This window comes from Trichoderma evansii (genome assembly GCF_050947405.1).
Source record: "Trichoderma evansii strain SZMC 28006 chromosome Unknown GGI43scaffold_1, whole genome shotgun sequence".
NCBI classification, from domain to species: domain Eukaryota; kingdom Fungi; phylum Ascomycota; class Sordariomycetes; order Hypocreales; family Hypocreaceae; genus Trichoderma; species Trichoderma evansii.
In genome coordinates, this window is record NW_028145205.1 from 1062155 (window position 1) to 1086908 (window position 24754).

The 24754-nt window shown below is 47.9% G+C and overlaps 11 protein-coding genes across 11 annotated transcripts; 7 read left to right on the plus strand and 4 right to left on the minus strand.

Moving 5' to 3' along the window:
- Positions 1-1216: 1216 nt before the first annotated feature.
- On the plus strand, positions 1217-2348 carry GGI43DRAFT_9592 (type I glyceraldehyde-3-phosphate dehydrogenase). The gene is made up of 2 exons (XM_083210578.1): positions 1217-2036; positions 2098-2348. Exons 1-2 carry the CDS (start codon positions 1358-1360, stop codon positions 2298-2300), a joined length of 882 nt encoding a protein of 293 aa, XP_083065981.1. The 5' UTR covers positions 1217-1357; the 3' UTR covers positions 2301-2348.
- An 885-nt stretch (positions 2349-3233) lies between these two features.
- GGI43DRAFT_378372 (uncharacterized protein) lies at positions 3234-3927 on the minus strand (the record flags this gene model as incomplete). The annotated part of the gene is made up of 3 exons (XM_083202687.1): positions 3234-3282; positions 3365-3625; positions 3740-3927. The coding sequence occupies 3 exons, from the start codon at positions 3925-3927 to the stop codon at positions 3234-3236; spliced, it is 498 nt and encodes a 165-aa protein (XP_083065982.1).
- A 225-nt stretch (positions 3928-4152) lies between these two features.
- On the minus strand, positions 4153-5000 carry GGI43DRAFT_378373 (uncharacterized protein; the record flags this gene model as incomplete). The annotated part of the gene is made up of 2 exons (XM_083202688.1): positions 4153-4390; positions 4813-5000. The coding sequence occupies 2 exons, from the start codon at positions 4998-5000 to the stop codon at positions 4153-4155; spliced, it is 426 nt and encodes a 141-aa protein (XP_083065983.1).
- Positions 5001-5541: 541 nt separating this feature from the next.
- Positions 5542-6423, minus strand: GGI43DRAFT_9803 (uncharacterized protein). The gene is made up of 3 exons (XM_083210628.1): positions 6332-6423; positions 6016-6218; positions 5542-5930 (listed from the first exon to the last, which is right to left on the minus strand). The coding sequence occupies exons 2-3, from the start codon at positions 6166-6168 to the stop codon at positions 5634-5636; spliced, it is 450 nt and encodes a 149-aa protein (XP_083065984.1). The 5' UTR covers positions 6169-6218; positions 6332-6423; the 3' UTR covers positions 5542-5633.
- Positions 6424-6918: 495 nt separating this feature from the next.
- On the minus strand, positions 6919-8778 carry GGI43DRAFT_390057 (uncharacterized protein). The gene is made up of 3 exons (XM_083204277.1): positions 7999-8778; positions 7703-7939; positions 6919-7646 (listed from the first exon to the last, which is right to left on the minus strand). The coding sequence occupies exons 1-3, from the start codon at positions 8068-8070 to the stop codon at positions 7293-7295; spliced, it is 663 nt and encodes a 220-aa protein (XP_083065985.1). The 5' UTR covers positions 8071-8778; the 3' UTR covers positions 6919-7292.
- A 2272-nt stretch (positions 8779-11050) lies between these two features.
- On the plus strand, positions 11051-13076 carry GGI43DRAFT_9838 (uncharacterized protein). The gene is made up of 2 exons (XM_083210634.1): positions 11051-11739; positions 12204-13076. Exons 1-2 carry the CDS (start codon positions 11588-11590, stop codon positions 12946-12948), a joined length of 897 nt encoding a protein of 298 aa, XP_083065986.1. The 5' UTR covers positions 11051-11587; the 3' UTR covers positions 12949-13076.
- Positions 13077-13716: 640 nt separating this feature from the next.
- Positions 13717-14430, plus strand: GGI43DRAFT_390068 (uncharacterized protein). The gene is made up of 2 exons (XM_083204278.1): positions 13717-13882; positions 13938-14430. The coding sequence occupies exon 2, from the start codon at positions 13951-13953 to the stop codon at positions 14389-14391; it is 441 nt and encodes a 146-aa protein (XP_083065987.1). The 5' UTR covers positions 13717-13882; positions 13938-13950; the 3' UTR covers positions 14392-14430.
- Positions 14431-15675: 1245 nt separating this feature from the next.
- Positions 15676-16332, plus strand: GGI43DRAFT_378378 (uncharacterized protein; the record flags this gene model as incomplete). The annotated part of the gene is made up of 4 exons (XM_083202689.1): positions 15676-15747; positions 15814-15866; positions 15929-16218; positions 16277-16332. 4 exons carry the CDS (start codon positions 15676-15678, stop codon positions 16330-16332), a joined length of 471 nt encoding a protein of 156 aa, XP_083065988.1.
- A 1019-nt stretch (positions 16333-17351) lies between these two features.
- On the plus strand, positions 17352-18362 carry GGI43DRAFT_378379 (uncharacterized protein; the record flags this gene model as incomplete). Its single annotated transcript, XM_083202690.1, has 1 exon — positions 17352-18362. The coding sequence occupies one exon, from the start codon at positions 17352-17354 to the stop codon at positions 18360-18362; it is 1011 nt and encodes a 336-aa protein (XP_083065989.1).
- Positions 18363-18899: 537 nt separating this feature from the next.
- GGI43DRAFT_427071 (uncharacterized protein) lies at positions 18900-20796 on the plus strand (the record flags this gene model as incomplete). Its single annotated transcript, XM_083208766.1, has 4 exons — positions 18900-19430; positions 19494-20056; positions 20123-20590; positions 20674-20796. The coding sequence occupies exons 1-4, from the start codon at positions 19208-19210 to the stop codon at positions 20794-20796; spliced, it is 1377 nt and encodes a 458-aa protein (XP_083065990.1). The 5' UTR covers positions 18900-19207.
- A 989-nt stretch (positions 20797-21785) lies between these two features.
- Positions 21786-23669, plus strand: GGI43DRAFT_419782 (Hsp60 family chaperonin; the record flags this gene model as incomplete). The annotated part of the gene is made up of 3 exons (XM_083207732.1): positions 21786-21890; positions 21949-22090; positions 22165-23669. The coding sequence occupies 3 exons, from the start codon at positions 21786-21788 to the stop codon at positions 23667-23669; spliced, it is 1752 nt and encodes a 583-aa protein (XP_083065991.1).
- Between the last annotated feature and the right edge of the window lie 1085 nt (positions 23670-24754).

Genomic DNA, 24754 nt, shown 5'->3' on the forward strand with positions numbered 1-24754 from the left:
GTTGCTGGCATTTCCATAGTTGTCGTTTTGCAAAGCATCATCAAGCATCTGTCGTTGTGATAGTTGTAATACGTGGTATTAATAGCATCGTATCAGGCTGGGTTCGTTAGCTACAGTAGTGCAACAACCGTACCAAGCTGCAAGCTGCAAGCAGCAGCCCTGAGCTAGTCCGTCCTCGTCTGCCACTGCCCTTCTATGCCATTCCATCCATTCCTGCTGCAGTCCCTTGAGTCCTTCCCACGGTACTAAGGCCGTAGCGTCTCGGGCTTTGTCTCTGTGGTATCCGCCCAGTACCGGCCAGTAGCGCCGCTCGCTGCGACCTACCAAGACGCAGCCTAGCCCCCTTGTTTGAGCCGTTAATAATTCCCAGGTGGCGGGGCCCAGTCTTTAGACGCGCTTCGCCAAATGGCATGGATTGCGCTCATCCGATGCCGCATCACGGTTGGGCCAGAAACACTATTAATCTTTCCACTGCTCCCCTCTCCTGATCTTTTTCTTCTCTTCTCTCCTCTCCATAAACACTCCTCACAGACATCGTTCTATCTCCTATCTACTTCAACCCACAAACAGGTTAGTACCGCATGACATGTCACGACCAGCCCGGCACTTTGACGGGTCATTGTTTCTGCTCAACTGCCCCTCTTCCCTCAGCTGTTATCGCCTTTAGCTACCCCGCTAGGCCCTCTGCGTCACCATCTTTTTTTCTTATTTACCCCTCCTTGCTCCCAGCTCCTACACAAAAAAAAAACCTACCCAGCAACAAAAAGGCATCGAGCTCAAGCTTACTCTCATACCTCTCAATCACAGTCCTAAATCCGCTATAATGGCTCCCGTCAAGGTCGGAATCAACGGCTTCGGCCGAATTGGTCGTATCCTGCTCCGCAACGCTCTCGAGAAGCCCGAGCTCCAGGTCGTTGCCATCAACGATCCCTTCATTGAGACCACCTACGCTGTGAGTCGCGACCCCTCTCTTTTCTGTGCTGGTTTCTGCCCCTCCTCAATCCGTCTCAGTGCCCCTCGATTTCTGTCCAACCAGAATATTTCTACCGTGGCAGGCGAGATGAGAAAAGGATGATAATAATAAATGACAATGAAACGAGCTGGTGCTTATGAGAGCTACTCTCGGCGTCGTGGGCTGTGATCACCTTAACATCACATTGCCATGGAACGAAGCTTTAAACTTTCGACCAAGCCCAGCTCAATAATTATCATTTCCATTGTTGATGGATGCTGCTTTTAATATCTCAAAACATGTTCAGCCTCAGAGCAGTTTTGCGCAGCTTCACCTCGCAATTACCCCTCACTACCTGCAGCAATTTCATCATATGGCCGCTAACTGAGATATTATTAGGCCTACATGCTCAAGTATGATTCCTCCCACGGTCTCTTCAAGGGCGACATCGAGGTTGATGGCCAGAACCTGATCGTCAACGGCAAGCCCATCCGCTTCTACGCTGAGCGCGACCCCGCCAACATCAAGTGGAGCGAGACTGGCGCCGAGTACATTGTCGAGTCCACCGGTGTCTTCACCACCATTGACAAGGCCAAGGCCCATCTTCAGGGCGGTGCCAAGAAGGTCATCATCTCTGCTCCCTCCGCTGATGCCCCCATGTACGTGATGGGTGTCAACCACAAGGAGTACGACGGCTCTGCCAACGTTCTCTCCAACGCTTCTTGCACCACCAACGGCCTGGCTCCCCTCGCCAAGGTCATCAACGACAACTTCGGTATCGTTGAGGGTCTCATGACCACTGTCCACTCCTACACCGCCACCCAGAAGACCGTCGATGGTCCCTCTGGCAAGGACTGGCGTGGTGGCCGTGGTGCTGCCCAGAACATCATCCCCAGCAGCACTGGTGCCGCCAAGGCCGTCGGCAAGGTTATTCCTTCCCTCAACGGCAAGATCACCGGCATGTCCTTCCGTGTCCCCACTGCCAACGTCTCCGTCATCGACTTGACTGTCCGCATTGAGAAGGCCGCCTCATACGAGGAGATCACCAACGCCATCAAGAAGGCCGCCGATGGTGAGCTCAAGGGTACGTAAAGATATAAACCTTTTTTACTTTTAAAAGCAACAGAAAACTAACTCTGCAATAGGTGTCTTGGCTTACACCAACGACGACATCGTCTCCACCGACATGCTCGGCAACAACAACTCCTCCATCTTCGATATCAAGGCTGGTATCTCCCTGAACCCCAACTTCGTCAAGCTTGTCTCCTGGTACGACAACGAGTGGGGTTACTCCCGCCGTGTCCTCGACCTCTTGGCCCACGTTGCCAAGGTCGATGCCTCCAAATAAGCGCTTGACTCTGACTAGATGGGCCCGGGGATGGGCGTCACTACATTGTTAAGACAAAAACACCTACAAAAAAAGAGAAAAGCAGGGTGCAAACAGCTACTGCACGCCAGCATGAAGATAGACTTCATGCTGTTTATTTCCGAGCTTGGAACTGAAATGGAGAGAAAAAAGAAACTCCGAACCCTTTGGGGACAAAAAAATTAATGCCCTTATGGATCTGGCGATGTAAACTTTCTGTAGTAGCTTTAGCTTCATAGGCTCTCGCACATACTGAGCCTATATAAAAGTATCATGGCCATGAAAAATAGAGCCAATTCGCTCAACCACTAGTATCGTGTCCATTCAATCTGCACATGTGATTTCCTGTAGTTTATCATACAGCGGCTGATGAAAACCATTATCATTTTTTATTTGTTCAACATTAACTTGATCAACATCCCAAGTTGACTGTCTAGGAGGGTAATTTGTATTTTTAGCTACCCATTTCCGATATTCTCTTTTTGCTTTTGCTGTATGTTAGTGAACTACTGGGAAAAACACGACGTATTTGAAATGCTAAATAGCCACTTTCCAAACTGATATTGACGAAGATATTGACGAAAAGCCCCCATACAGGTGTTTATAGATGAGTACCAAGAGTTCCAGCTTACAGCCACAAAATAATATTTTATCCGCTCTCTCTACAAGATGTCATCTCAGGAGTCACAAATTTGGACTCATAGTGCCAGTGGTTAAATCCTTGCATTGCAGTTGTCTTCTGTCATTAACGGCAATATATTCCTGCTCAAATGCTCATAGATACTCCCTTATTCATTTCCCATATGCAAATCATTTCCTTCCAGTTGCCTATCGAGTATCCATTCCAATTCCAATCAATATAAAAACCCATTTCTCCATATAGTTGCTTCCACTAAAACAACTCTTAATGTGAGCTCAAATCTCCTCCGGGTTGGGCAGACTGCCCATTCCACCATCAAAGGCGCTGAAATGGAGAGAGACAGAGACATGTTAGTTGAATATAGCTCTGGTTGACCCAAGGAGATGTGATTTTCAAGAATACTTACGAAGCCAGGGATCTGGCACGCTTAGTGGGACGAATGGACGGGCTATACATCTCGTCGTCCTCGACAGCCTGCTCAAGTTTGAGCTTGACATCCATGTCGTCGTCCTCGTCGATGTCCTTGTTAGCCGGAGTGCGGCGCTTTCGAGGAGTGGCTGCCGCCTTGCGTGGGGTGGGAGAAGCCTTGGATGCTCCAGCAGATGGATCAGCTGCGGTGACAATACCGGTAGTATCACGGTTTTTACGCAGTTTCTGGACGTGTTGACTGGAGAAACAGAGGCACGAGACGTTAGCAAGTGGAGACTTTTTTTTGTTCAAAACAACAGAGATGAAATGTAAGCTTTGTTGAACAAGATAAAAGAAAAGTGCTTGTATGTACTTTATGGCATCGTAGCTGTAAGAGTACCCGCGTTCTTGCATTCGTCTGGTGACTTCAGTCAAGAAAGTCTTGCCGCCTTTGATCTCATCAATGACGCACAAGAGAAGTGCTTCGTGAGCAGCAGCATCCCAGCCTCGAGTGGGCTTGTTGCCAGAAGTTGTGGCATCTTTTGCCTTGGATGCGACCATTGTAACTTTGATGGCAGAATGAGTTTGGTTGATGAAGGGTGAAAAAGTGTCGAAAGGCTGGATGAAGATGAACGATGGGAGCTGAGTGTGCGAAAGAGAGAGAAATGTGTGAAAAGATGGAAGAGCGCGGTGCATATGTAAGGGATGGAGTAGTGCAAGATCAGATAGGAGTGAATGCAGTGCAAAAAAATGGGCGAGTACCTAGTAGTTCTGCCGGTCTTTTTTTTATGCCTTCTCTTCTCCGCCCAGCTGGCAAGGTGAAGCACAAGTGCCAAGGGTGTTGAATGCAGACTGATCCTTGTTGTCAAGGTGAAATGCCATTGGCCCAAAAACATACCGAAGCGCGCTCTCAGAAAAAGTGTAGCCCATCTCACTGAGATCAGCCATGATTTTGGTCCATTGCTCTGAAGAGAGGCTCATGTTGTAGAACATGGCAACGAGGATGTCTTCATGGACCTGAGGGCTCCATTTCATCAATTGACGAGAGGAAGACATGGCTAGTGATGTTTGGATGGAGAAGAATCTCTTGAAATTGAGTGAAGATGTAAAAGAAGTTGTCGTGTTTTGTGTGTATAAGTACAAAAACTGAGAGATTGAAGTTTTGGAATAGAGGAATATATATATGCGAAAAAGGTGTAGTGGAAAGGTGATAAAAGTAAGAGATGCAGTGAATTGAGAGTGAGGAACCTGTAGAAAGTATAGCTTTATGCCATTTCTCGCCGCTTGCACATGACTTTGGTTGTTGGGAATGCCTGTGAGCGGTGAAGACTGTTGCAATTCGCGGGAGAATCGCAATTATATGGTGGTGTGAAAAGCAAGAGATGGAGGGAGAGAAAATATCACAACAGATAAAAACCACTAATACGAAAAACGTCGTTCTCTTACCGGATGGCGCTCCACGAAGTATCGTAGCCTCGAGAGGTAAGAAACTCCACAATCGCATTATTGATCTGCGGGTTGAAGGTGTTCGTATAGCTGCCCGCTTGATAGAAGGCGACGAGAAGATCGTTGAGGAAGTCGGTCTTGTCCCAAACTCCCGATTTCGGGGTAGAAGAAGAGCCTTTGGGAGGCATGATGGATGTTTTGTGTCGAGTTTGGGTGAAATTCTTTGTTATTTTCTGATTTGTTTGGTTGCCGAATTTGAAGATGGCAGAGTTTGGTGGTGTAAGTAGTGTGTTGGAAGCAGATTGGCGGTGTAAGGGTGCCGACAGTAAGGCAGATGCAAGGCTCTGAGCAGCAAAGTGAATTGGGGTTTAAAAGAAACTCACATTGTGCTCTCATCTGTCAACAGTCAGAGTGGATATGCTGCCAGCTGGTTAAAGGATAGTATATAGCGTGGGAAAGTGGTGTGAATAAAATATACGAGAGTGTAATTAAGACTAAGGTACGGGCACACAAATGATATAGTAGGCTGGAGAGTTATTTACGGTTTAATATCTTTAGACTGTCTCAATTCAATTGCCGCTTCATCTCAACTAGGTTCTGTCTTGCTTGTTTCCTGTAGCTGTCCTCTGAAAATCCATCTCGAGCCTCTATTCCATGCAGCGAGCTAGTCCTTCCAATCTTTATTGCTATGCATCAATATCTGAGCAAATATGACTCCAGATGGCAAACAATAGATGTCCTCTATTCTCCTTCAAATAGCAAGGCATCGCAGATAAGTACCTGAAAGAATTTCCCAAAGATAGTACCCAATCATAAAAGCTTTAGAAGGGGTCCTCGCCATGCTCAGCCTTGAAGTTGATGCTGTCATCTTCTTCTTTAGCAGAGGGCGATTCAACGGCAGTGGTGGTGTCATCTCCAGCCTCTGCATCAGCTGCCGCGGCTGCATCATCTTCCTTCTTAGCACGAGCGCCACGGGCTCTACCTTTTATTCCAGCACGGCTGGCTGGTGCCTTGCGGACCTTGCTGGGAGTCGAGGCGCTGGCGGTGGAGGCGTTGCCCTTCTTTGGAGTGACGTTGGAATCGATGCCGAGCTTGCGCTTGACTTGACCAAAGCGAACCTATCATAAAACGAAAAGGTTAGTTAAAGGGAAGTAAAAGCTAAAATAGAGATGGGAATATCTTTGTAAATCATCGAAAACGAACCTTGGCAACTTCAGCGTTCTTGAAGTTTTGCTCTTGTGCGACGGCTTCCCAGTCAATGTCCGCCTTGTTTCGAGTGTGCTTGACAATGGCGAAGAAGAACATGGCCTCAGAAGCCGTGGGCTCTCGTCTCTTGGTTGGGGTTTCGTCGGCCATGGCTTGTTCTTTATCCTTTCTTAGTGACGAAAAGAGGATTTGAGGATAGACTTCTTGCGAATGAACGTCAGTAATTAAACAAGGAAGAAATTAATGCGAAATAAGAAATATAAAAAAAGGTCCATGTGTATCTGAGATGGAACAATCGAAATGCTTTGCTTACTTGGTAATATGTTAGCGAGCAGAGGGTGAAATTTGCTCGAGTTGCGTGGTGTGAAAGAGCTTGGATATGTTTGCGTTGGGGCTCAGAGAACAAAGGAAAGAGAAATGTGAAAATGACAGGAAATTTATATGGGGGTTAATAGTTGTCATGAGAAATCTTTTGATTTCTAGAAATTGAAAAAATGCCGTACTCCAACGCGAAATGCCAGCTGTTACAGTTGGCAATGCATTTTGTATGAGCAGCAGCTGATATGCTTATGCACTTGGCCGCATAGTGGATGACGCAGCAATTCGTAGAACAATAGGGAGATTTTTTTTTTTTTTTGACAACTGAAGTTAACAGAGCTGAATTGGCATTGGGGTTTTGTTAGATGAGTGTAGCCACCTTTATATCCATTGAGAATATACCATGGCTTGCTTGAGAACCGATCGAGATATGAGAGGAAGAAACACGCATCTAATAGGTATGCCGGCGCAGTGAGAATGCATGTACTCATTAAAATGGCCGTGCCTAGTATCATCCAACTGTCAGTTAGCAGCTACTCTAGATGTTTCGCATTGCATCATCACAAAAGCAGGCAAGTTGTATTCAGCGCTCAATAGTCGGCCTTCAATTGGAAACTATATGCCATACCAGAATCTAGAGGGCCGAAAAAAATAAAAAATAAAAGAGGACGGATATCTTGATCTCTTTGTCCTCGCTAATTATACACATGCTATTATAAGCCCTTATAGTAATTTTCAAGTCTTCCAAATTCCTAACCGATCCGTTCTTCTCTCCGTAGAGAGGAATGGGGATATTTACCCAAAACCAATTGGCCACCCGCCGTGGCTAGAATCATCAAATCATAAAAGCAAGTTTAACCGCGCTCCGGACTTCCTTGGGAAAATTTTTTTGATCGAATTTTCTTGTTTCATATTCGTAACACATCGCTTTAAAACAAAAGTCAAATTGAAACAGGTTAGAAGTGTCGGTCATCCCAGTCACCGAGAGGCTGGGAGCCACTGGATTGTGAGATACCCTGGCTGTTGAGATCTCCTGTGGCAAATCGGTTCAAGTCAAAGGCAACATCGAAAGAGTGATCATGGCCGGCATGGTTCATGAAATCTGAGTTGCCATCCAGAGGAGGAAACATCAGACCATTCGTAGGTTGAAGATCTTGGAGGACAGAAGGAGAGATGGAAGACAGCCCTTGAGCCATGTCATCGCTACACGGTGTGAGAAAGCGACCGCTGAAATCATCGCCATCTTGGAGGTATGGAGATGCATCATCCATGTAAGGAGATGTAAGTGAGGCCATAGACTCTGGAGAAAACTGCAGCGAGTTGTTAGTCGCATTTAATAGACGTTGTGTTTCACAGCCACTCTTACCAGAGGATACGAAGAAATGTTTGATGAGCCGGGCTCTGGCTTGATGGGTGTTTCCTTCTTGGACTGTGTCTCCTTCTTCGGCTTGGAAATTCGTGTCTTGTCTGATGGTCTGCCTCTCTTTGTCGGTTTGTGGCCGGTGATTGTCGATCGGAAGCGGGAGAAGCGCATTCTGGCAGCGTGGCCATTGGCGATAGGCTCTATCAGGACGGGATCGGCGGCTACTTGGCTCCAATCAATCTAGAAGGGAAGACGAGTTAAAACCTTGATCAGATGTGCTGAGGAAATATTAGACCTACGTCTCTGAGGTTCTTCTGCTTCAGGATGGCGAACAAGAAGCGGGCCATGGCATTGTCGCTGTTAGGAGACATGATGACAAGCTTGTTGTGGAATGTGTTGTCGGTGTTGCGAAAATTAAGGCGGAATTGCACGAGTACAATGAACGACCCGACAGGTGCGGTTCGAAGCAGAAGATATAGCGAAAAAGCTGAATATAGAACAGTGCCGAGCTGACTGGCGGCTATTTCTGCTTTCCAGACTGAGGAATGCGGCGATAGATTCGCGAGTTACAGATAAATGAGGAGAAAAAAGAAGAGCAAGATAATGGAAGTGTCGTCGGATGGGACAAGTCGGACGACCAAATTAAAAGCTAATGATCTATCGAGAGAAGTGGAAGATAGAGACGGAGAAGAAGGAGATTCGAAACTGCGTGAATGATATACAGATCGAGAGCCGAGATGAGGTGGAAGTGACGGTCAACCTGAGGCTCTTCTTATTGACAGCCGAGAAACAATACGATTCTCAGGCACGATGAAGGTTATGAATAGACGAGCAAGGCTTCAGACTATACACTCAAGGTTGGCAGCTAGAAGAAGGAGAGGACGAGGCCAGCAGCCAGGAGGATGGCAGACTCTTATAAACGGCCTCAGCTAGCGGCAAAAAGCACGATAAAGTCACCTGCAAGGATCCAGGAACGAAGCTCCCCAGCAAGGGCCCCCTCGTTCTCCATCTGGTGTTACATTTACTTCGCTCGTCTCTTTTTTGCTTTTTACTACTTGCGGTCGGGCTGAGAAATCCGCATGCCGGATGGACGCCCCCCCAAAAGGCCTTGTCTAAGACCAAATCAGAGATATCTCTGGCCTAGGGCCTGTGGTTGCCTGGATCTGGCGCTGGGCTCCGGCTTTTGGAGGGAGAGGCGGGTGGGACTGGACGGGGCTGCAGCGCGTAAAGTGGCAGACTATCCGCTAAACAGGGATAGAGGGGGTGCGCTGAAAGGGCCGCTGTCAGTTGGTGTGGCTCCCTGTAAGCCACTGATGGAAGTTGGCTGACTTCTTATTAAGCGGTCCGACAGAGTAAAGCGGGAGACGAGACGGTGGCGATAATTGAACAAACTACCAATAGGAAAAAGCGAAGAAGATTGATTTATAGTGTTGCTTCCAAATCCTTATTCTTGATATCATTTATTATTTTGTATTTTCGCCATGGATTTAATCCAGGCTGCATTAAGATTGCACAAGTTCGGAAATTGGTGCAGGTCGCAAGTTGCGGCTGGGTGTGCCAAGCCAGCACCTGCGTGCCGAAGCAGCCCAAATTCCAACGTAACTGCCAAGTACATCAAAACGAATCTCAATTAAAAAAAAAAAGAAAAGAGCAAAGCAGGGGTTCCTCTTCCGGCATAGAAAAAAAATTCAGAGTGAAACTTCCGTGTGACTCATCCAGTATTTCCCAGTAAAAAGCCAACACTAATGCGTAGGCGGTAAAATTGCGCATGCAAGAGGGGGGCGTTGCGATAGAGCACGAAGCTTTTGGCGAGCGAGCGCTGCTCCACGCAGTGATGCTCATCCTTTCAACGTTTATTGGACCAACCAAAGTGTTGTTGCAAGACTATCAATTAGCCTAGTAGCAATTATGATATTCAGGTCCCATGAAACAACCCAATTCTTATGCTGATAACTGATTGATTTGAGCGCAGCATTCTCCTGCCTTTCTATCGTCGTATGACTGTCCTGACTACAACCTCGCTCGCTCCCTCAACCCAGATTCATCAAAAATGCTGCGCCATGCTGCCAGCCGTGTGCGTAACAAATGAATTATTACAGGCCCCAACTAAATACAGCTAGGGACACCTCATTCCCATCCTATCCTCACCGACCGGTCGTTTTCATCGCCCTTGTTTGTGTTGCTCGGAGCTAGCGGGCTACCATGCGAGGAGGGGCGAACTTTTTGAGCTTTCTGTGGCATCAGAATCTACCACTTTCGAGTTTCAACTCCACAACCAGAAGGCGTAAGGAAATGCGGAAAATTTGCGAAATAGTGGAATCGGACATTTAAAATCCATTGATGCCATTTTCATCAGTCTCCATGGTCGCATCTAGGCTTCGCAGCCATCTGGGCGTCGTGGAGGGGATTCGGATGAGGTGCGTCGGGGAGACGCGATGGGGCGCGAATTTTTTTGGGGAAGCGACAAGGGGGTCCACCTGCTGCGTCGCCAGGTTTCCGCGAAAGCACGTGAGGCCGCTTGGACTGTGGGTCTGTGGATGATGACCAACCAGAGGCGCTAGACGTAAGACGCGAGAGGGAGCAACTGAGGACTCATCTAATACGTTATGCTCAGGGATGACGTGAACTCGTATCGTTGGTATGGGATCTACTGCAGGATTAGTAACAGGCTCTTCTGCTGCCTTTCTGGATGCCCGTTGGCGTTGCTGTGGCTCTTGATTGCGAAAGCAACACGCATACTATCTCTCGCTCTGTTCGATACTTACTACTGTTTCTACCTTTATAAACACTGTTGCTACTCAACTACTCCGTAACCTATCTATATCGCCCAGCACCCTCTGCCAACTACTGCTATTGCCTCCCACCAGCCAGGACCTACCTAATGCAGTATTAGGTCTCTTAATGCATACATATGATGTGATATGATATGGAATACGGGTTAACCCGTCGTCTTACCTTAATGTTCTTGTATCGTCTCTTTGAGCTTTCTTCAAATCACTCCTACACATCCGATATGCACCCTTTACCCCATACTTTGTAATGACATGCTTCAATTTTCTTTTTTTCTCCTAGCCAAGGCAAAAGTCTGCTGCAGGCGCAGATCTCCCTGCATCCCATTAATAATGTTTCTGCGTTTTTGACTCACTTGCCGGGGCTCCAGCGAGTTGTGGCAGCACTTTCGTCCGACAGCTTGCTCTTTTCGTCCGGCGCTTGCTCGGGGCCCTCCGTACTGCCGTCATAAGCTCTTCTTCCGACCAGACTCGAATCAGGCTGTTCTCCTCTGTTCGCGCTAAAGAGGAAAGGGAATGGAAAACGAGCAGAAAAAGGTAACTTTGACGGGTAAACCCCGTGTCAACGCCGGCTAAGTCGCAGCATCGCCGCCCCCAAGATGCTACATGCCGCTCTCAAGGCCCAGCGAAGCTTGTAATTTCGATAATGAAAGCAGAGGCTATATCATGGACTCTGATAGAGGCAGAATCGTGCATTTTTTGGCCGCATTGCCGCCTGCACTGCACGCTGTTTCGGCGTTTGGTGGAACACATGGGCAGCACGCATCTGCCAGCTCCCACCACTTACATGCGCGGACTAACTCTTGATCCGCGCTCCGGCCATCCTAACTTCCGGGTGCACGGGCCTCCCTTCACCTTTTTGCTCCACGGCGCCTCCCAACATCTTTCTCTGCGTACATCCGTACCCCATCTCTCACTACCAATTTTGCCATTGATTGCCTTCTGCTCTTAACAGCTTCTATCTCACCGCTGGCCACCAAGACAATCCGGCCTAGAGCATCGACGACCCACCGCCATCCGGTACTCGCTTGTTTACCTTTTTTGGTCTTGTTTGTTTTTTTGTTTTATGTTCTCTGGACGGTAACATCATTTCGATACTATGAACAAGAACTGGAATGACAGGGCAGATAAAGATCTGTTCTTCACCATCCTATCCGTCAAAAACATTGGCGTTATCAGCGGAGCAGAATGGACCACCATCGGTAATCATATGCGCGGCCTAGGCTATGGCTTTACCAATGAAGGATGTCGGTAGGTACCTCTTTTAATAGTCAATTGGCTTGTCTATCCTCCAATTCCATCTGATCTCAGCCTCGTCCATCCTCAATTGATTATATCAGGTCGCCATCGCGTGGGCCTAAGCGTGGCAAATGTCTGTCACACATAATGAATGGATGCTATTCAGATCATCTTCTATCTTCTATCAGCATTAGACCTAAGACAGATTGCTTCCATTTGGAACTTGTCCCTTATTCCTTCTTCTCTGCCCTACCCATCCCTACTGCCATTGCACGCCATCTACTGTACCTATCCACTTACACCAATTATACACATCTCCTGTCGCGTATGTCTTTCATACTTTCGGATATTAGAGTGATGAACCCCATCCGTAAATACATCCTCTATCCCTTCACTTACACCACTCCCATGACAAATGTAATCACTGATTCTACATAACTGTTTCTTTGGTTTTACAGTAGCTAACAACAATGCAGACAGCACTTTCAGGGACTTAGGAGAGCGCAAAACAAGAATGAAATAGACGGCTCCCACTCTGATAGCGCTAGGCGAGCAGACCCAACTCTGAATCCCATTACGAGAAGACCAGGCCCTGGTCGGGGCCGGCCTCGCAAGTCACAAGCTTCAGAAACAGCTCAGCCCGGCACAGACGATGCTGCTGATGCTGATGCTGATGCTTCCCCCACTGCTGTTCCTGCTAGCGTTCCTACAACCCTCTCTCCTACTGCCCCTACGATGCTTCCTGGGGCTATGGTCCCCGGGACTATGGTGCCTAATAACTCTATGCCCGGCCAGGGACCAGGGATGGCTTCTCATGCTATACCTATCCCGCAGCATCAGCATCCACAACTTCAGTCTCAACATCCGCATCAACACCAATTTCAGCATCAGCAATTTCAGCAACAATTACAACACCAGTCTCAGATTCCACCGCAGCTCAAAGCGGAGATTCCTGAAGGTGGCGATATATCTGCTCAAACTTCGAACCATATTGATTCCAGTCATCTAGCCGACTCCGAAGCTGACTCCGCAACCTCTCAAGACCAACTTCAGCTGGATCCCGTACCAAGTGGTGATGAAGATACAGACGAACACCCTGCTAAGCGCCAAAGACTGGATCCTCATGACCTGACTCAAGATTCGGCTCTCGATGACGAAGCCGTCTTAGCTCTGGCTGCGCATAACGGCACAGATGCGACAGACCCATATCCAACAGAGTAAGTCCCGCCGACCCGTTGCATACTAATATCAATACTTATAAAGAGTACAGCTTTGGATACAGAGAAGCATAACTTGTTCTTGGAGCTAGAGATCGGAATAGATCCTCCACATGATGTTTCGATATATGTGAAGGGCAGCATATTTGCCAAACTTGGGCGCGTTCAAGCGAGCTGATTTTACGTCTACTACCTTATATTTGGCCTATATCTCATTTCTTGGAGACACTGCCGATTACGCCTGGTGTTCTGCAGTCTCTTAATGCAAGAACCCTAGGCTTCCATTTCTTTTTCTTCCCTTTTTTTTCGGTTTGGCATATAATTTTAGCGCTTCTTGAAGACTTGAATGATCATATGATTTACAGCTATGACCCTGGGCAATTCCACAAAGGTTATAGTATGGCGCAGACGGCATGGCATGCCGTCGGGAATGCAGATGGGTATACTTATTAGAGCTTGGAGGCAATTTTACTGGCAAGTAGATTAGGAGCTCACAAATTGGGATATTTTTATCATTATTTCTACACTATCTGTCCTATAGTCACCTACTCGTAGACATGTTTGCTTTGTTTGCTTTAGTGACTACCATACCCGCACAACATTATATGCCAGTTATCTCGCCACGCTGTGGCAGCTGGCAGCTGGCCGAGCCACTCACTTTGACCGCTCCAAGTCTTCACGTTACTCTGGCGCTGGGGCAAAGTGATATGGTAGCCAGGGCTTGATTTCTTGGAAGTGGATTCTTCTATTTCTTTCGCAGTCACCGCCTCCCGCTGCTTATGCATTGCATCTCCATTGCATCTCCATTGCACCACCCACACCTCTCCCATCACAAGACTTATCTATCTACCAAGACATCCGTCAGCTCAGAGCTTCTTAATCCAGCTACATCGCTGCTCAATACAACACTGTCCACCTGGCACAAAAATATATGCAACGTAGGCCTCATCTTTCTCGCTGTATCGTTTGATGCCATCTGACCATAAGCTTCAGCCATTTATTCACCATGCCTCCCAAGAAAACAACCAACTCCGACACCACAGCTGTCAACGGCCTCAGCGAGAACGAACTCCGCTTCATCAAAGCCGTCTTTGACAACATGATCCAAAAGCCCGACGCCGACTGGGACAAGGTCGCCGGCGATCTGGGCCTCAAGGACGCCAAGTGTGCCAAGGAGCGTTTCCGCCAGATGTCTGTCCGTCATGGTTGGCGCCCCAACGGCCAAGCTGCTGCGGGCAGCAGTCCCAGCAAGGGAAAGAAGGGCAACGATGTCACGGGCCCTTCTGGCGATGGTAAAATCGCCAAGAAGCCGAGAGTGAGAACCCCGAAGAAGGCGGCTGCTAAGAAGGAGGAGAGCTCGGATTCAGACGTGAAGAAGAGCGACGATGAAGATGTTAAGCCCGATGTGGGAATGGAGGATGATGAAGACGATGCTCCTTTTAAATGACTTTGAGGGAGATGTGACTATTGTTACTGTTGGTATTGCTGCCGTTTAAGGAAATATCTGGGCTAGGAAGGTACTGAATACGCTGGTATATTGAATCCGGGTCGGATATACCCAATTCATCTACATATTCAATCCATGGAAGTTTAATTACACAATTGTTTTGATGTATTCACCTGAGTGTGCTTTAGAAATCTGCGGCTGGTGATGATATAAAGTGAGTTAAGGAGCATAAACTGGCTTCGTATCAAATCGACTACTCTGTGATGGCACTTTTTGCATCGTCATTAGATATATGAATCGAGTCATCCCGAAGATAATTTCCCCATTTCACAAGATGCTTGATCTTACTACTACGTAAATACAGCACAGCAACCAATCCCGCTGGCGAGAGTAGTAAACTGCCGGTCATCCATCCGCATGTTTGACACTCTGCCACCAGGTGTCAAAGACTGCCAGTCTGGTTGCCACGGCCACAAGATAAATTCACCTTTGTTATTACTTTTTTCTTTGCAGCGGGTTCAAAATTCCAAAATCCAGACGCGTCATCTCTTGATTTCCTAAAGTGCGAAGTCGGTGTGCAGCAGACAATCTACGTCGCCCATCTTTCTTCGTCTTTGCACACACCCTTTCAGTCGTAAAACGCTTTTGGCTACAGCATTTGGACGCGAGACTTTTCTGTACTCGAGATATTTTTGCTTAGCAGGTATTTATAATTCCGGTATTTTATTCGTTTAATTTATTCTGTCCGTCGTTTCCTGTCTGTCTCTAGCATTGCCGCTCTTCACTGATTCTCCTGAGCGAGAAGTGAAGCGGTCAACTGTCCAGCAGCCACTTCACTTTCACCGCCGCATCTCTCCGCCCACGTTTATTTGTCTTGGAATTTGTTGTCTTCGCTTGGACAGTGAAAAGCTTGCACTAGAACTGCCTGAGGTGTCCCCTTCACTTATCTCTCCTCCGTCCAAGACTTTCTCTCTCGTTCCCTTTCTTTTGTCCCACCTCCCTCTCTGAGCTCCCAAATCATCGTCCACACACTTGCTCACTTCCAGTTTCCAAAGATCAAATCTTGACGATCTACTCTCGTATGTTTCTATCTCTTGTTCATCTCTCGTCGTATCCCTCTGATTTCTCTCTGTCTCGGCCACAACACCCATTAGCTACTCATGCCATCCGTTCTTCGCTTCCAGCCTACCCATCATTGCCCTCCGCAAAACTATTTCATGTCGAATATTATTTTCAATCCCTAATATTATTCACAGCTTCGGACGATACATCGCACTTATCATCATGTCTAAGCAAGATCCAGCTGAGCAAGTCCGCTTCCTCGTGTCCTGCATTGGCCACACCACCAATGGAAGAGTAAGTTTACAAGCAGCCAACTCTATCATATCCTCTTCAACATGTTTTTCTAACGAAGTACTGCAGCCTGACTTCAATCTCGTCGCTGAGGAGCTTGGAATTGTTTCCAAGGCCGCTGCGTAAGCTGTTCTGATCCCAACTCAGCGACTTTGACTAACAACTTGTCGTTGCTTCTGAATAGCCAGAAGAGATATGAGCGAATGCTCAAGGCAAATGGAGTGAATTCTTCCAAGCCAGCAGCTAAATCCACCGCTGAGGACGACAAGGCGCCGACTACCCCGGTCAAACGCAAGTCGGCTGGAGCGTCTGGAGGCAGCGCCAAGAAGAAGACTAGAGCCACTAAGAAGGAAGAGAGTGACGATGATATCAAGGACCCGAACTTGGTCTCCAAGCCCACCAAGGGCGTGAAGAAGGAGCCCAAGAAGGAGCCCAAGAAAGAGCCCAAAGAGGAATACGACTCTTCTCTCTCTGGTATGTTTATTTTCTTTTGGATATGGTTTTTAGGTCATTGGCTGACGTTTCAATGTAGATATCCCCGACTCTAGCGCGGACTCTGACGCTGGCACAAGCTTTGATTCAGCCTAAGCTTCTTGTGGCTGCGCTCTCTAGCTGTACTTCAAGTCATGGATCAACATTGTAATGCATGTTTGCTTTTTCCCTAGGAGTACATTAAGTAGCTCTTACGATTTGGAAACGTATCTGGCCTAGTTGGAGAAACAAAAAGGCACTCAGTATCGAGAGGATATGACACAGGATATTGCCTGAACATTTGGCTTGGCATGGATTTATCTAGTGAAGGACTACTAAGTCATTGAAATTGAAAATGGTTGACTCAAAGCGTCGTCATTGATGTGAATGCCGCGAGAGTGAAAGATACATGTATTTTGTAAATCTGTGTCTGCCGATGCGCAGCCAAGAAATCTAATCGAATCGAGACAGTACCATCGTTTTTTCTCGTCTAGTTCCATTTGCAGAGGCAATAATCCCATCTGAATTGCCATCTACAGTTAGACAGCATTATCGTGCGAATACTGAGACCTTGTTCAGTCCAATATCGCTATCTGATTCTCTCCGCCGCCAGCCCGTTAGGACAAATCGTGATTCACTGCTTGCTCAGACCGCCAGTCGGACAAACGCGACCGCCTGTAGCACGTCTACCTAACTCTTATTATGTTTTTATCATCTGAATTGATCACATTTTGCAGCTGCCGACGGCTGGCCTCGAAGTACGTACTTGTGCGCCCAGAGACGGAAAGGGGAGAGGCCCCACAAACGAAACGCAGCATTCGTTGAATAGAAGCGGCTGGCTATTGTCGCCAACGAGATGATATTGAAGACAATACGATAGGAGATATATCAGCACAACAATAGACATTCTCATTGTCTATTGCTGATATCATTGCTTTTGCTGTTACTCTCACCTACGCTGCTCTTCTATCACTTCTCTTCCATTTACTACTCTTCTACACCACCAAAGCTTCCAAACCACCAGTTAATAGAGCGTCGGTAATCATAACATATCTCGTCTAAATACGAATCGTCTCTAAGCTTGCTTCCACCCAAATCATCACATCTTAAATACTCCTAGAGAGCTTCTCGTTATCATGTCCCACCCGTCTACTCTACCTAGAATAGCTTCCCTTCTCAGGGAAGACGTCAACGCCCAGATTCCCAACAGAGAAGCTGTTCCATATTCGGCAGCTTACATGCAAAAGACGAATCCTCTCTTGACTGGTCTCATCACTCCTCCTGAATCTCCGGTCCGATATGCTCAAGAGGATTCTTTAGACGATATAGCGGCTCAGTCTTCTGTTCCTTTCATCTCGGGTGCAAATCCAAGCCCCCTTTCTACAGATAAGGCAAAAACTGCTTTGGACGCACTATTTGCTGCTGTTCAAGACACCAAGGCGAACGCAAATGAGCCGAATGATGCTATCTTCTCCAAAAAAGCCCTAGTTTCGGAAGCAATACCAGTTTCTGCGATGCCCATCGACTTCAATAATACCAAGGAGATCATATACTCCATTATTGAACAGGCAGTGGAAGAGAAAATGACTGAAGCCGTCGGTCCTCTGCGCTTAAATACAAGTCAACTGGAAAAGTCTCTGGTGTCGTTTCACCGCGAGAACGCCGACATACGGGATCAAAATGATACATTGAGCCGCCAACTAGATCTTCACTATCGCACTATTGAACAAAATGTCGAAGAGTTCAAATCACAATCCAAAACTATGCTTACCTTGATCGGAGCTCAAGCTGATAACCTCGCTGCGACCATTTCCATGCTCGGCCACCTCTCTCAAGTTGTTACCAATCTCCCCATGGCTCTCAACCAAATAGTCTATACAGCAGTTCAACAGCAGACCCAGTTAGCTTTTCGCGACATCATGTTTGCTCAGCAACAGGCCATGTTTTCTGTTTCTGAAGTCTCGGGGACCAGACAATCCGTTTCTAGTGATGGGAGCTCAAGCCAGTGCACTTGCCATCACCATGGCTTGGAAATTGAGTCTATGTCATCAATGCAGCATAGCAATGGATCTTCTAATAGTACTTCTTCGAGGAGGAATCGTGGCTTAAGATATAGCCTGAAAAAGCTATTCAAGTCGAGCAAGTAGAGAGACAACTGTCTGAATGGACTCAACTGTGGAAACTACGTCACGAGCAAGGGTTATCAGGTTTCAAATGGGCATCGGGATATTATTTTTCTGGGATATGGCGCAAAGGGGTTTATTTTGGCAGATTACATGTACTCATGTAGATTACCTATGTCTGCAACTCCATCTGGCTTGCGTGCTATCTCTACTCCTACTAGAAGATTTAATGAGAATAAGTCTTCACATACTCAGTCCCACAATGACACCAATCTGCAGCTAACAATACATCAGTGGAGAATTCAGCGCATTGAGGCTGTCTCGCTGCTAATTCATCGACCAATTGCGCTGCCACTTGCTGGGGCAAGTTGTCACTTCCAGTTGATATCGCGCCTCGTCCACACTGCCAGCTGCCAGACACACACACAATTCCACCCAGACGTAGGGCAAAACTTTTGAAAAAGACAAATTTTTTGAATTCTATTTTGGGAAACACTTTTCACATTTGTGTCTCTTCCCTCTTTTCGTCCCGCGCCTCTTCTTTTTTTTTTTCTTTATCATTCTCATCTCCAGCTACGAACTACAGCATCACCACCAATTTCTCTCTCAAAACAACACAAACAACAATTCAATTGAGTGTGAGTAGCTAATTTTCATCTTATATGGCTTCTATCACCAGTTTTTGCTGCTTTACACAGCAATTGATCCCTGAGCAGCAGAATTCCCCCAGCTTCCTCTTCTCATTTCCTTCCAATCGCTCAATTTCAGCACATCTCCAACAATTGAGGCTTTCTCAATCAGCTCTAACAACTGCTCTTTGTTGTAATTAGATCTCAATTTCCTTCTAATATCGACTTTGCACTGCAATAATGGGTACTCCAGCCAAAAAGACCCCTTCCAAGGGACGCACCGCTGCTCACGACCGTCGCTCTCCTTCCAAGGCATTGAAGCTAGAGCAGAATGCCATGCCTGAGAAAATCAAGACTCCGACCTCTGTTCCGCGGGATACTACTTATTCTCACAATCTTCCAACTGATGAGCAGAAGAAAGGTAATGGACGAGTTACTGGGCGTAGCCTGATTATGTGGAACCGTAAGTGAAGATTCACTTGATGTTGTCCCAATTCTCTTTGCCAACTTACTAATTCTTTGAAAGGTCCTCGCATGGCAGAGAAGCTCATTCTCCACCTTCACTATGAATGTGTCCGCCACAAAGTCAACATTCCTTGGGATGCCATTGCTCATCGCCTCCGTCCTGGCTCATCGGGTGCGGCAGTTTTGCAGCACGTCAATCGCCTCCGCAAGGAGCTTCTTGCTGAGGGACACATGGTTCCCCCTCCTGCTCAAAAAGCATCCCCTCTTACTCCATTTGATCCCAACATCAGAGGTTATGTTCGTGATCCCTCTGGGGATGATAAACATGCCACTCGAGCTGTAGGCTTCGATGAAAAGCTGGATGATGCCAAGATCAACCTTCCCGATGCTCTTGATGCATCGGAAGAAGTCGACGAAGAAGATTCTGCTCACTTGTCTTTTTCTACTATTGAGGATGATATACAGGTCCCGGTCACGCCAACTCCTGTCCGACATGCGGCTCCACGTCGTCCTATGTCTGCTCCTCACTACAGCATGAACGCTCAGAACTTTCAACTCGGAGCTGGAGAAGAAGCTCGGCAGTTTAACATTGCTCCTCCCAGTTTCATGCTAAACCGTGCCGAGGTAAGTTCTATCTCCTTTGAAGATGGTTAACTGATACCCAGTACTGATAAGGAGAAGGGATTACAGCCTCAGAGTTCCAAGAATACCTCTCCCCTTGAGAAGCAGGCTCAGAAAACTATGAGTGGAAGCAATCTCTTCGATCCCTTTACGAGAAACTCCTCTTATCCTCCCGCTAGACCTAGCCATGGACAGATCAGCCCCGGCGGTCAAGTGCCTCACGAAGGTGGCCAGCAATCCTTTTTTATGGGAAATCCTTTTTATTCCCACTATGCAGGTTACTATAGTATGAGCCAGCCAGGCTTTATGCCAATTTCCCCTTACCATTTCACCATGCCTTCTCCTCCCGCTCCAGCTGTCCCTGGCCAGCCCATGGAGAAGCAATCTCCTTTGAGCTCCCCCGTCTCCGTCAAAAAGAGAGAGGCCTCAGCCTCGCCTGCCTCTTCTCCTGTTGAGAGTCAAGTTTCGACTTTTCAACAAGACACTTCGCTACCTGTGGCGGAAAGCCCCAAGGAGCAGAAACTTGACGAGCTTGATGTGAGTACTGGCTCTTTTTCATCTATTTCCTCTTCATCCACCTCTTCTCCCGCGTCAAACGAGAGTTAGACTGATGGTTGAAGGCTGCTTTTGCATACAATGAAGAGCTATTTGGTCACGACGGATTGTTTGGCTGCAACGAGCTCTTTAGTAGCGAGGAGCCATTTAGCCATGACTTGCTTCTCGAATTTCTTAACTCGAGCTAGACTATGTGCTATACAGCGGCAACATTTCGTCTTGGTAGCATATGCTTTCAAGAAAGCAGACAAGCAAGATGAAGTGGTCTATTAAACAAAACAACAAAACCCCCAATTATATGACTAGAAGTTGAAGGAAGAGATTGTTCGGCTTTTTTTATTCAGAGATTTCTTTGAATGTCTTTTCCAATGTTTTCTTTTTTCGTTTTTACTTTTGTCTTTATTTTTCTTTTGTTGTGCCACTGATACCCCCTCCCACATGTCGTTCAGAGAAGACAAGGGATGATGAGAACCACGAGAAGCAAGCTGGGCTTTTATGAGCTTCAAGAATGGCCAAGTATGAATTTCAACCAAAACAATTTTATCACAAAAAAAAAAAAAAAATTGGAAAACAGAAAAGCAACAAAAAAGAAAGGTATAGATGATGGATGAGAGGCAAAGTTTACTGGGTTTTGGGACGAAACGGCACAGAGAGCTGAGTTGGTAATACAGCAAAGTACATTTTTTCTGATGGCGGGGAAATTCGAGCATGGCGGGGTTCAAAACAGAGCACCGTAGGCAACTCTTAGTAGTCGCAAGTACATAGCTGCAACTATTCTAGCTTTTGAATCACGATTTCCTTTGACATGACTCTCCAAAATGACTCTCTCTTTACCGAATATCAAGAATAACGGCCGCTTAATCATCCAATTCGGCTTAAGGCCTCTCCCCCCAGAGTCCACAGATTCGGCTGGAAGAGGGTAGAACAGCTCTGGCCGCGCCGCTAAGCTTGTTTCGGCTCTGGTTCGGCTCAGGATCCATGTTTTACCGACGCTCCGTGACAATTTTTTTGGGGGCGTGCGAGCTGCTCTCCAATTAACTACCAGCGGTTTCCAGATCCTCTTCTCCTCCTCCAACCTGCTGTTCCTCTGAAGGCTGGCTCGTCTTGGTTCAGGCTTGTGATACCCCCGTTTCCTTGTTCTTTTTTCTTTACCCAATTTCAGAAACTAGCAGACAAAATGCAGCGCGCATTGGCTTCTCGTGCCCGCGCCTCGGCTGTGTCCGGCGCTTATAAGTACCGATCTGGAAGCAGCCTTGGTCAGCAAGTTCGATTTGCTCACAAGGTAGGACAAAGCAATTGGGATTCGAAATTCTGTTCATGGTGCTAACTAGATGGAATAGGAGCTCAAGTTCGGTGTTGAGGCTCGTGCTTCTCTCCTGGCTGGTGCCGACACTCTGGCCAAGGCCGTTGCTACCACTCTTGGACCCAAGGGCCGAAATGTCCTGATCGAGTCCAGCTTCGGCTCTCCCAAGATCACCAAGGGTAAGAATTGAGAGAATTTCCAACATTGACTTTTTATTTCAAAGATCCTGTTGCTGACTTACTGTTTGCTTTAGACGGTGTTACTGTCGCCAGAGCCATTGCCCTCAAGGACAAGTTTGAGAACCTCGGTGCCAAGCTGATCCAGGATGTTGCCTCCAAGACCAACGAGACTGCTGGTGACGGTACCACCAGTGCCACCGTCCTGGCTCGTGCCATCTTCTCCGAGACCGTCAAGAACGTCGCTGCCGGCTGTAACCCCATGGACCTGCGACGAGGTATCCAGGCTGCCGTTGACTCCGTCGTCGACTTCCTGCAGAAGAACACCCGCGACATCACCACCAGCGAGGAGGTTGCCCAGGTCGCCACTATCAGTGCCAACGGCGACCACCACGTCGGCAAGCTGATCGCCAACGCCATGGAGAAGGTCGGCAAGGAGGGTGTCATCACCGTCAAGGAGGGCAAGACCCTGCAGGACGAGCTCGAGGTTACCGAGGGTATGCGATTCGACCGCGGTTACGTCTCCCCCTACTTCATCACCGATACCAAGTCTGCCAAGGTCGAGTTTGAGAACCCTCTGATCCTCCTCTCGGAGAAGAAGATCTCTGCCGTCCAGGACATCATCCCCGCCCTCGAGGCCTCTACCCAGCTCCGCCGTCCCCTGGTCATCATTGCCGAGGACATTGACGGCGAGGCCCTGGCTGTCTGCATTCTGAACAAGCTCCGTGGTCAGCTCCAGGTCGCTGCCGTCAAGGCCCCTGGCTTCGGTGACAACCGCAAGTCCATCCTCGGCGATCTTGCCATCCTGACCAACGGTACCGTCTTCAGCGACGACCTTGACATCAAGCTCGAGAAGGCCACCCCCGACATGCTGGGATCTACTGGCTCCATCACCATCACCAAGGAGGACACCATCCTCCTCAACGGTGAGGGCAGCAAGGACTCCATTGCTCAGCGATGCGAGCAGATCCGTGGTGTCATTGCTGACCCCACCACCTCTGAGTACGAGAAGGAGAAGCTCCAGGAGCGTCTGGCCAAGCTGTCTGGCGGTGTTGCCGTCATCAAGGTCGGTGGCTCTTCCGAGGTTGAGGTCGGCGAGAAGAAGGACCGATTCGTCGATGCTCTGAACGCCACCCGTGCTGCCGTTGAGGAGGGTATCCTCCCCGGTGGTGGTACTGCCCTGATCAAGGCCTCTGCCCAGGCCCTGAACGACGTCAAGGCTGCCAACTTCGACCAGCAGCTCGGTATCACCATTGTCAAGAACGCCATCACCCGCCCTGCCCGCACCATCATTGAGAACGCCGGCCTCGAGGGCTCCGTCGTTGTTGGCAAGCTCACCGACGAGTTCGGCTCTGACTTCAACCGCGGTTTCGACAGCGCCAAGGGCGAGTACGTCGACATGATCCAGGCCGGTATCCTTGACCCCCTCAAGGTCGTCCGCACTGGTCTCATTGATGCCAGCGGTGTTGCCTCTCTGCTCGGTACCACTGAGGTCGCTATCGTCGAAGCCCCTGAGGAGCGACCTGCTGGTCCTCCTATGGGTGGCATGGGCGGCATGGGCGGAATGGGTGGCATGATGTAAGCTGCCTAGAAGACGAAGAAAAAAAAGGAATAGGAAGTGTTGTATAAAAAATTATTACATGATTGGGCATGATTTCGGTGTTATACTAGAAGGATGGTTCAAAAGGCCTACTAACCCATCTCCTCTCTCTCTCTATTTTCTCCCTATCTACTTGTCTATCTATTTGTCTGCCTCCCTCTGCTCTAGGGCATGGAGGCGCGGCTCTTACCGTTTATGTATTGTATTGTAGCGCTTCTGGCCATGTACCACTATCAACAAAAAAAGGGATAATAACGAATGAAATGTTTTTGACGATACATTGCAGGTTTAGGCAACTACTAAGGAAATGAAGTGACGGTTAAATATTAGTAGATTCGTATTATTGTGGCTCATTTACGAAATATTCCATGGCGCATGGATTTATAGCTGCGTAACTGGAAGAGGGAAGCAGGAAATCTTGTTGCCTTAAGGCAGCCATTAATGGGAGATATAGATTGGTGGAGTGGATAAGAGCTGTCGAAGCTGATGCCTTACATCAAAGGGTGACGACGTCAAGCTACTAATAAGACGGCCATTCTCCCGCTTCTGTTGTGTATAGCTACCAATATCAGTCCATCTGAATATAGCTTCCAGCTAACAACCAGCCGCCAACAGCAACGTCGCAATACGCGTCTGCTTGTTTACTCGCCACTTCGCCCAGCCAACCAAATCCCGCCCAGCTCATCTACATAATACGCTCTGCTTAGGCACCAGCACCCCAGTACGTCGCACATCATTTCATCCGCCGTGGCCATACGTAATTCCCCATATAAAATTCTCCAGTCTGCTGGGCCTCTCTTCTCTCTTTAATCTCCCTGCCGAGTCACGTGCAGCTCCTCCCGCCGCGAAGAAAAAAACTCCCCCACTCTGGCTTTTTGGCCCAACTGTGGACTGAAGAGCGACAAGAGGGAAGCTTTCTTCGTCCCTTTATAGCACCCCGCCTCTGTTTTCACTGCCACTTGCACTCGCCTGCGTAAGTTCCCAGTTCCCAGAAACCATCCCGCTGTCACACACCATTTTGGCATCATCGTCGTCCCCCCGTTTTTCGACGCCCTCGCCTTTTTTTC